Source organism: Myiozetetes cayanensis, unplaced genomic scaffold (assembly GCF_022539395.1).
Source record: "Myiozetetes cayanensis isolate MyiCay16 unplaced genomic scaffold, myiCay2020 scf942, whole genome shotgun sequence".
Taxonomy (NCBI): Eukaryota; Metazoa; Chordata; class Aves; order Passeriformes; family Tyrannidae; genus Myiozetetes; species Myiozetetes cayanensis.
Window position 1 is genome coordinate 7,025 of NW_026088233.1, and position 9,821 is coordinate 16,845.

General features: G+C 59.4%; 1 protein-coding gene across 1 annotated transcript; it reads left to right on the forward strand.

The window, feature by feature from the left end:
• The first annotated feature begins 814 nt into the window (after positions 1 to 814).
• Positions 815 to 8,184, forward strand: LOC126653191 (ubiquitin-like protein 4A-B). The gene is given in 7 exon segments (XM_050340707.1): positions 815 to 913; positions 2,732 to 2,837; positions 4,050 to 4,105; positions 4,182 to 4,209; positions 4,212 to 4,267; positions 8,078 to 8,089; positions 8,092 to 8,184. Coding segments are annotated over 7 exon segments (399 nt in total). The 5' UTR covers positions 815 to 865.
• Positions 8,185 to 9,821: the final 1,637 nt, after the last annotated feature.

Genomic DNA, 9,821 nt, shown 5'->3' on the forward strand with positions numbered 1-9,821 from the left:
CCTTTAACCCCCAAACCCCCTTAAGACCCCCAAATCCCCTTTAAGACCCCCAAACCTCCCCCAAACTCCCTTAAGAGCCCCCTAACCCCCTTTAGCCCCCAAACCCCTTTTAGGCCCCCCAAACTCCCTTTAGGACCCCCAAAGCCCCCAGGACCCCCAAATCCATCCAGGACCCCTCAAACCCCCTCAGGACCCCCAAAGCCCCCAGAACCCCCAAATCTCCCCAGGAACCCCCAAACCCTTTTAAGACCCCCAAACCCCATTTAAGACCCCCAAAGTCTCTCCAGGACCCCCAAACCCCCAAGACCCCAACTCCCCAGGACCCCCAAAGCCCCCAGGACCCCCTCAAAACCCTTAAGACCCCCAAATCTCCCCAGGACTCCCCAAACCCCTTAGGACCCCCCAAATCTCATCCAGGACCCCCTAAATCCCTTTAAGACCCCCAAATCTTCCCCAGGACCCCCAAAGCCCCCAAATCCATCCAAGACCCCCAATCCCAGCTCCAGGACCCCCAACTCCTCTAAATCCCTCAGGAGCCCCCAAACCCCTTTAACCCCCCAAACCCCCTTTAACTCCCCCAACCCTCTTTTAAGGCCCCCTCCCCGTGCCGAGGATACAGTCGGAGGCTCCCCGTGGCGCCGCCATCTTGGCCGGCCTCCAGCCCTGCCCACTTCCGGGCCGCTCCGGCCCTGTCTCGATGGTCGGAGGGCCCTCTCTATCTCGGGTCCTCCACGCCTCGCTGCTCTGGGGGTCCTGAGGGTTCCGGGGGTTTTTGGGGTTTTTGGGGGTTTTGGGGGATTTTTTGGGGTCTCGAGAGGCGCCTGAGGGTCCCGGGAGGGTTTTTTGAGGGGGGTCCAGAGTGGAGATGCTGCTGACAGTGAAGGCGCTGCAGGGCCGCGAGTGCAGCCTCCAGGTGAGGGGTGGGGGTCCTAAAGGGGGTTTGGGGGTCCTTGGGGGATTTGGGGATCCTGGAGGGGTTTGGGGGTCCTGGAAGGGGTTTGGGGTGTTCTGAGGGGTTTAAAGGATTTGGGGGGTTTAAAGGGATTTCAGGGGTCCTAAAGGGGTTTAAAGGGGGCTTGGAGGGTCCTAAAGGGGAGTTTGTGGGGGTTAAAGGGGGTTGGGGGGGTTAAAGGGATTTTGGGGTCCTGGGGATTTGGGGGTCCTGGGTGGGTTTTGGGGGTCCTGGAAGAGGTTTGGGGTGTTCTGAGGGGTTAAAGAGGATTTGGGGGGGTTTAAAGGGGGCTTGGGGGTCCTAAAGGGAATTTAAAGGGGTTTAAAGGGGAGGGTTTTGGGGGTCCCGGGTGGGTTTGGGGGTCCTGGGGGATTTGTGAGGTCCTGGGTGGAATTTGGGGGTCCCGGGGATTGTGGGTCCTGGGTGGAATTTGGGTGTCCTGGGAGGGGTTGGGGTTTAATTCTCCCCCTCCCTTCACGGGACCCCCAAAATTTACCCCGAGGAGCGGGGGCCTTAAAATTCCATTTTGGGGGCGATTTTAGGGTCGTTTTGGGGAATTTTTGGGTTTTTGGGGGTTTTGGACCCGTTTTTTTGGGGATGATTTTTGGGGTTTTTTTGGGGTTCTCTGACTCCCTGTGCCCTCTCAGGTGCCCCCTGAGGAGCGGGGCTCTGAATCCCCTTTTTGGGAGGGATTTTGGGGAGTTTTTGATGAATTTTGGGGTTTTTTGGGGGGGTTTTGGACCTGTTTCTTTCAGGGTGATTTGGGGGTTTTTTGGGGTTTTTTTTGGGGTTCTCTGACCCCCCTGTGCCCCCCCCAGGTGTCCCCCGAGGAGCGCGGGGGGGCCCCTTAAAATTCCATTTTTGGGGCAATTTATGGGGCATTTTTGAGGAGTTTGGGGGTTTTTTGGGGGTTTCGGGGTCTGGTTTTTTTGGGGTGATTTTGGGGTTTTTTTGGGGTTCTCTGACCCCCCCGTGCCCCCCCAAAATGTCCCCTGAGGAGCGGGAGACTTAAAATTCCATTTTTGGGGCAATTTTAGGAGCATTTTTGAGGAGTTTGGGGGGTTTTGGAGCCCGATTTTTTCGGGATTTTTTTTGGGGTGATTTTGGGGTGATTTGGGGGGGTTTTTTGGGGTCCTCTGACCCCCCTGTCCCCCGAGGATCGGGGGGGCCCCTTAAAATTCCTTTTTGGGGACGATTTTAGGGTCGTTTTTGGGGGAATTTTGGGCTTTTTTGGGGGTTTTTGGACCCGTTTTTTTCAGGGTGATTTTGGGGTGGTTTTTGGGGTTCTCTGACCCCCCCGTGCCCCCCCAGGTGTCCCCGAGGAGCGGGGGGGGCCCTTAAAATTCCATTTTTGGGGCAATTTTAGGGGCATTTTTGAGGAGTTTTGGGGTTTTTGGGGGGTTTTTGGACCCGTTTTTTTTCGGGGTGATTTTGGGGGTTTTTGGGGTTCTCTGACCCCCCCGTGCCCCCCCAGGTGTCCCCCGAGGATCGGGGGGGGGTCCTAAATCTCCTTTTTGAGGTCGATTTTAGGAGCGTTTTTGAAGAGTTTTGGGGTTTTTGGACCCGTTTTTTTCGGGGTGATTTTGGGGGGGGTTTTGGGGTTCTCTGACCCCCCCAGGTGTCCCCCGAGGAGCGGGGGGGCCCCTTAAAATTCCTTTTTGGGGGCGATTTTAGGGTCGTTTTGGGGGAATTTTTGGTTTTTTTGGGGGTTTTGGACCTGTTTTTTTGGGGGTGATTTTGGGGGTTTTGGGGTTCTCTGACCCCCCCGTGCCCCCCCAGGTGTCCCCCGAGGAGCGCGTGGGGGCTGTGAAGGTGCTGGTGGCCGAGAGGCTGCAGGTGCCGGTGGAGCAGCAGCGGCTCCTCTACAGGGGGAAGGCGCTGGCAGGTCCGGGGGCGAGTTTAGGGGTCCGGGGGATTTGGGGGATCCTGGGGGTTAAAAGGGAATTTGGGGGTCCTGGGGGTTAAGGGGATTCTGGGGGTTCTGGGGGTCCTGGGGGGTTAAAGGATTTTGGGGGTCCTGGGGAGGGTTTGGGGGTCCTGGGGGGTTTGGGGGTCCTAGAGGGTTAAAAGGATTGGGGGTTAAAAGGATTTTGGGGGTCCTGGGGTGGTTTGGGGGTCCTGGGGGAGTTAAAAAGGATTTTGGGGTTAAATAAAGGATATTTAGGGGTTAAAAGGATTTTGAGGGTCCTGGAGGGTTAAAAGTGGATTTTGGGGGTCCTGGGGGTCCTGGGGGTCCTGGGGTGAATAAAGGGATTTTGGGGGTTAAAAGGGGATATTAGGGGTCTTGGGGGTTGGGGGTCCTGGGGGTTAAAGGGGATTTGGGGGTTTAAATAGGGATTTTGGGAGGTCCTGTGGGTTAAAAGGATTTTTAGGGGTCCTGGGGGTTAAAGGGATTTTGGGGTCCGGGAGGATTTGGGGGTCCTGGGGGTTAAAAGGGATTTTGGGGGTCCTGGGGTCAAGGAGGGATTTGGGGGTTAAAAGGGATTTTGGGGGCCTGGGGGTTAAAAGGGATTTTGGGGTCCTGGGGGTTGGGGGTCCTAGGGGGTTAAAGGGGGATTTTGGGGGTCCTGGGGGTCCTGGGGGTTAAAAGGATTTTGGGGGCTCCTGGGAGGTTTGGGGGTTAGGGTCCTATTCCTGCCCCTCCCCATCTTTCCCATCACTTCGTCCAGGATCTGGGGGTGGGGGTCCCACTTTGGGGCTTCTATTTCGGGGTCCTAAAATCGGGGGTCCCCAATTTTGGGGGGTGTTGGGGGTCTTGGGGTCTCTTGGGGGTCCTAATCCGCCTCTCCCCAAATCCCACCCTCCCCATCTTTCCCATCACTCCATCGGGGGTTCCACTATGGGGGCTTCTATTTGGTGCTAAAATCGGGGTCCCCAATTCTTGGGAGGTGTTGGGGGTCTTTGGGGTCTCTTTGGGGGTCCTAATCGCACCCTCCCCACTCCGCCCCTCCCCCATCTTTCCCATCACTTCGTCCAGGATCGGGGGTCCCACTTGTGGGGCTTCTATTTCGGGGTCCCAAAATCGGGGTCCCCAATCTTGGGAGGTGTCGGGGGTCTTTGGGGTCTCTTTGGGGGTCTCAATGCCGCCCCTCCCCAGACGAGCGCCGCCTCCGATTACTCCATCGGGCCTCGGCGCGGCTCAACCTGGTGCTGGCACTCCGGGGAGGGGCGCGGGGGCGGGGGCGGAGGGGCCGACCCCCGGAGGATTTGGGGACCTTCTGCCCCCCACCCCGCCTTCGGGCCCGGCCTGGCCCAGGTTTTGGGAGACACTTCGGGAACAGGAGGGACCCTGAGAAGGTGCAGCAGCTCCACAAGGTGGGGGCGGGGATTTGGGGATTTTGGGGAGTCTGAGGAGATTTGAGGGGATTTGGGGGTCTTGGGGGATTTGGGGGATTTTGGGGGTCTGGGGAGATTTGAGGATTTGGGGGAGTCTGGGGGATTTTGGGGATCGGGGGCTTTGGGGGTCTGAGGGGGATTTGGGGGCCTGGGGGATTTGGGGGTCTGAGGGAGATTTTGGGGGTCTGGGGGATTTTGGGGGTCCGAGGGGATTTTGGGGGTTCTGGGGGATTTGGGGGCCTGGGGGATTTGGGGGTCTGAGGGGATTTTGGGGGTTCTGGGGGATTTGGGGGCCTGGGGATTTTGGGGATTTGGGGGATTTGGGGGTCTGGGGGATTTGGGGGCTGGGGGGATTTGAGGGATTTGGGGAGTCTGGGGGGATTTTGGGGGCCTGGGGGATTTTGGGGGATTTGGAGGATTTTGGGGTCTGTTGGGGTTTTGGGGGTCTGGGGGAGTTAAGGAGTTTTGGGGAGCCTGAGGGGATTTTGGGGGTCTGAGGGGGATTTGGGAGGTCTGAGGGGGATTTTGAGGGTCTGGGGGATTTGGGGTGCCTGGGGATTTGGGGGAGTCTAGGGGGATTTTGGGGGTCCGAGGGGATTTTGGGGGCTGGGGAGATTTGGGGGCCTGGGGGATTTTGGGGGACTGGGGGATTTGGGGGATTTTGGGGGCTGGGGAGATTTTGGGGGTCGGGGGGTTTTGGGGGATTTTGGGGGTCTGGGGATTTTGGGGGTCTGGGGGATTTGGGGTGATTTTGGGGGCGCTGGGGGATTGGGGGTCTGGGGGATTTGGGGGATCTTGGGGGATTTGGGGGATTTTGTGGGATCGTGGGGGGATTTGGGGGTCTGAGGGGGATTTGGGGTTCGGGGGTTGGGGGATTTTGGGGGTCTAGGGGATTTGGGGTGGATTTTGGGGGCTGGGGGATTTGGGGGCCGGGGGATTTTGGGGGTCCGAGGGGATTTGGGGGTCTGAGGGGGTTTGGGGGGATTTGAGGATTTGGGGGATTTTAGGGAAGTCTGGGGGATTTGTGGGTCCGGGGATTTTGGGGGGATTTTTGGGGTCCTGGGGAATTTGGGGGTCTCCTCAATTTGGGGTCCTCTCTAACCCTCTGTGCCCCCCAGGACAGTGAAGGGGCCCTAAGGGGGAATTTGGGGGTTTTTGGGGGATTTGGGAGTTTGGGGGTCCCGGTGGATTTTGGGGAGCATTTTGGGGTCCTGGGGAATTTGGGGGTCCTCAGCTTTGGGGTCTTCAACCCTCCTGTGCCCCCCAGGACAATGAACAGGCCCTGAGTGGGGGCTGGGGGGGTTTTGGGGGATTTCAAGGGATTTTGGAGTTTGGGGTCCTGGGCGGATTTGGGGTCCTGGGGAATTTGGGAGGGGATTTGGGGTCCCCTAAGTTTGGGGTCTCCAACCTCTCGTGCCCCCAGGACAGTGAAGGGGCCCTAAGGGGAATTTGGGGGTTTTTTGGGGGATTTTGAGTTTGGGGTCCCGAGCGGATTTTGGGGGGATTTTTGGGGTCCTGGGGAATTTGGGGGATTTCGGGTCCCCCAAATTTGGGGACTCTCCAACCTTCTGTGCCCCCCAGGACAATGAACAGGCCCTGAGAGGGGAATTTGGGGGTTTTTTGGGGGATTTTGGAGTTTGGGGGTCCTGGGATGGATTTTGGGGGATTTTTGGGGTCCTGGGGAATTTTGGGGGTCTCCCAGATTTTGGGGACCTCTCAACCTCTGTGCCCCCCCAGGACACGAACAGGCCCCGAGAGGGGGGAATTCTGGGGGTTTTTGGGGGATTTCAAGGATTTGGGAGTTTGGGGTCCCGGGCGATTTTGGGGTCCTGGAGGAATTTGGGGGATTTTTGGGGTCCTGGGAATTTGGGGGGTCCCCGCATTTGGGGCCTCTCAACTCTCGTGCCCCCCAGGACAGTGGAGGTCCCTGAGTGGGGGCTGGGAGTTTTTTTGGGGGATTTTGGAGTTTGGGGTCCCGGGGGATTTTGGGGTCCTGGGGAATTTGAGGGGGATTTCGGGTCCTCCAGTTTGGGGCCTCTCAACCCTTCGTGCCCCCCCAGGACAATGAACAGGCCCTGAGTGGGGGTTGGGGGTTTTTTGGGGATTTTGGAGTTTGGGGGTCCCGGTGGATTTTGGGGGATTTTGGGGTCCTGGGAATTTTGGGGGTCTCCCAAATTTGGGGACCTCCAACCTCCTCGTGCCCCCCCAGGACAGTGAAGGGTCCCTGAGAGGGGGGTTGGGGGTTTTTTGGGGGATTTGGAGTTTGGGGTCCCGGGGATTTTGGGGGATTTTTGGGGTCCTGGGGAATTTGGGGGATTTTGGGGTCCCCAAATTTTGGGTTCCACCAACCTCCGTGCCCCCAGGACAGTGAAGGGTCCCTGAGAGGGGGATTGGGTGGGTTTTTGGGGATTTCAAGGGATTTTGGAGTTTGGGGTCCCGGGTGATTTTGGGGTCCTGGGGAATTTGGGGGATTTTGGGGTCCCCAGATTTGGGGACTTCACCCCTCGTGCCCTCCCCAGGACAGTGAACAGGCCCTGAGAGGGGAATTTGGGGGTTTTTGGGGGATTTTGGAGTTTGGGGGTCCTGGGATGGATTTTGGGGGATTTTTGGGGTCCTGGGGAATTTTGGGGGTCTCCCAAATTTGGGACTCCTTCAACCCCCAGTGCTCCCCAGGACAGTGAAGGGGTCCTGAGGGAGGAATTTGGGGGTTTTTGGGGGATTTTGGAGTTTGGGGATCCTGGGAGGATTTTGGGGGATTTTTGGGGTCCTGGGAATTTTGGGGGTCTCCCAAATTTTGGGGTTCCCCAACCTCTCTCGTGCCCCCCAGGACGATGAACAGGCCCTGAGAGGGGAGGTTGGGTGGGTTTTTGGGGATTTGGGAGTTTGGGGATCCCGGGTGGATTTTGGGGAGCATTTTGGGGGTCCTGGGGAATTTGGGGGGTCTCCCAAATTTTGGGGCTTTCCAACCCCTCTGTGCCCCCCAGGACAATGAACAGGCCCTGAGAGGGAATTTGGGGGTTTGGGGGATTTCAAGGATTTTGGAGTTTGGGGTCCCGGGCGGATTTGGGGGATTTTGGGGTCCTGGGGATTTTGGGGTCCTGGGGAATTTGGGGGATTTGGGGTCTCCCTGGAGTTTCCAGCCTTTCGCTGCCCCCCCAGGACGATGAACAGCGCCCTGAGGGAGGTTGGGTGGGATTTTTGGGGATTTTGGAGTTCTGGGGTCCCGGGCGGATTTTGGGGGATTTTGGGGTCCTGGGAATTTGGGGGATTTTGGGGTCTCCTAGTCTTGGGACTCCCAACCTCTCTGTGCCCCCCCAGGACAGTGAAGGGTCCCTGAGAGGGGGGTTAGTGGGCTTTGTGGGGATTTCAAGGATTTTGGGAGTTTGGGGGTCCTGGGGGATTTTGGGGTCCTGAGGAATTTGGGGGGATTTTGGGTACCCCAGATTTGGGGCCTCCTCAACCTCTCGTGCCCCCCCAGGACAATGAACAGGCCCTGAGAGGGGGTTGGGTGGATTTTTCGGGGATTTCAAGGATTTTGGAGTTTGGGGGTCCCGGGTGGATTTTGGGGTCCTGAGGAATTTTGGGGGATTTGGGGTCCCCTAAATTTGGGACTCTTCAACCTCTCTGTGCCCCCAGGACAATGAACAGGCCCTGAGAGGGGAATTTGGGGGGTTTTGGGGTGATTTTGGAGTTTGGGGTCCCAGGGCGGATTTTGGGGATTTTGGGGTCCTGGGGAATTTTGGGGGTCTCCCACACTTTGGGGTCTCCCCAACCCCCGTGCCCCCCCAGGACTATGAGCGGCCACCCTGAGGGGGCTCAGCTTGGACGACGTGGAGCGCTTGGGGCCTGGCTGCTCCAGCCCGAGGGACCCCTCGAGCCCCCTCGAGACCCCCTGACCCCTGAGGGGGTCCCCAATCCCAACCCCCTGAGACCCCCTCAAACCCTCCCTGACCCCTGAGGGGGTCCCCAAATCCTGAACCCCTCGAGACCCCCAAACCCCCCCGAGCCCCCCGGAGACCCCCTGACCCCTGAGGGGGTCCCCAATCCTGAACCCCCCCGAGACCCCCAGAACCCCTGAGACCCCCGGAGACTCCCTGACCCCTGAGGGTCCCTCAAATCTCGAACCCCCAAAACCCCCTGACACCCCCCAGGACCCCTGAGGGGTCCCCAAATCCTGAACCCCCTGAGACCCCCTGACCCCTGAGGGGTCCCCAAATCCTGAACTCTCCCGAGACCCCCGGAGCTTTAGGGGTCTCCAAACCCAAATCCCCCTGAGACCGCCTCAAAACCCTCCAAATCCCCTGAGAGCCTCCTCCAAAACCCCCAAATCCCCCTGAGACCCCCCAAAACCCCCTAAATCCCCCTGAGACTCCCTCAAATCCCCCTGAGACCCTCAAAACCCCCTGAGACTCCCGACCCCCTGAGGGGTCCCCAAATCCTGAACCCCCGAGACCCCCCAAATCCTGAACTCCCCCCGAGACCCCCCGGAGCTTTAGGGGGTCCCCAAACCCAAATCCCCTGAGACCCTCCTCAAAACCCCCCAAATCCCCCTGAGACCCCCTCAAACCCCCTGAGACCCCCGAACCCCTGAGGGGTCCCCAATCCCAATCTCCCCCAAGACCCCCCGACCCCTGAGGGGGTCCCCAAACTCCCAACCCCCCTCAAGACCCCCAAAACCCTCCCTGACCCCAAAACCCTCGAGACCCCCCAGAGCCTTGGGGGTCTCAAACACCCCTGAGACCCCCAAATTCCCTGTGGACCCTCCCCAAACCCCCTCCCCTCGGGACCTCCCAGCCCTCTGAGACCTCCTCGGGACCCCCCCAAGCTCTTTCTCCCCCCCCGGGGACCCCTAACCTCCCTGAGACTCCCCAAAACCCCCGGGACCCCCTGGGGCAAATAAAGGTGGAAGAGGAGAAGGAAGAGTTACTGGGAGCACTGGGAGGGGTTACTGGGAGCACTGGGGGGGCACTGGTCCGTACTGGGAGCACTGGGGGGGCACTGGGAGCACTGGGAGGGCACTGGGAGCACTGGGGGGTCACTGGGGTGTCACTGGGAGCACTGGGGGCACTGGGAGGTCACTGGTCCGTACTGGGAGCACTGGGGGGGCACTGGGAGGTCACTGGTCCGTACTGGGAGCACTGGGGGGTCACCGGGAGGATTACTCGGGTCACTGGGAGCACTGGGGGCACTGGGGGTCACTGGGAGGGTCACTGGGAGCACTGGGAGGGCACTGGGGGGCACTGGGAAGATCACTGGAAGTTGCTGGAGAGATGTTGGAATTTACTGGGAGGTTACTGGGGTCCCTGGGGGTCACTGGGGTTCACTGGTCTGTACTGGGAGCACTGGGGTCACTGGGGGTCACTGGTCTGTACTGGGAGCACTGGGGGTCACTGGGGGGTCACTGGGGGGGTTACTGGGAGCGCTGGGAGGTCACTGGTCCGTACTGGGAGGTCACTGGGAGTCACTGGGAGCACTGGGGGTCACTGGGAGTCACTGGGAGGTCATTGGAGGTCACTGGGAGGTCACTGGTCCC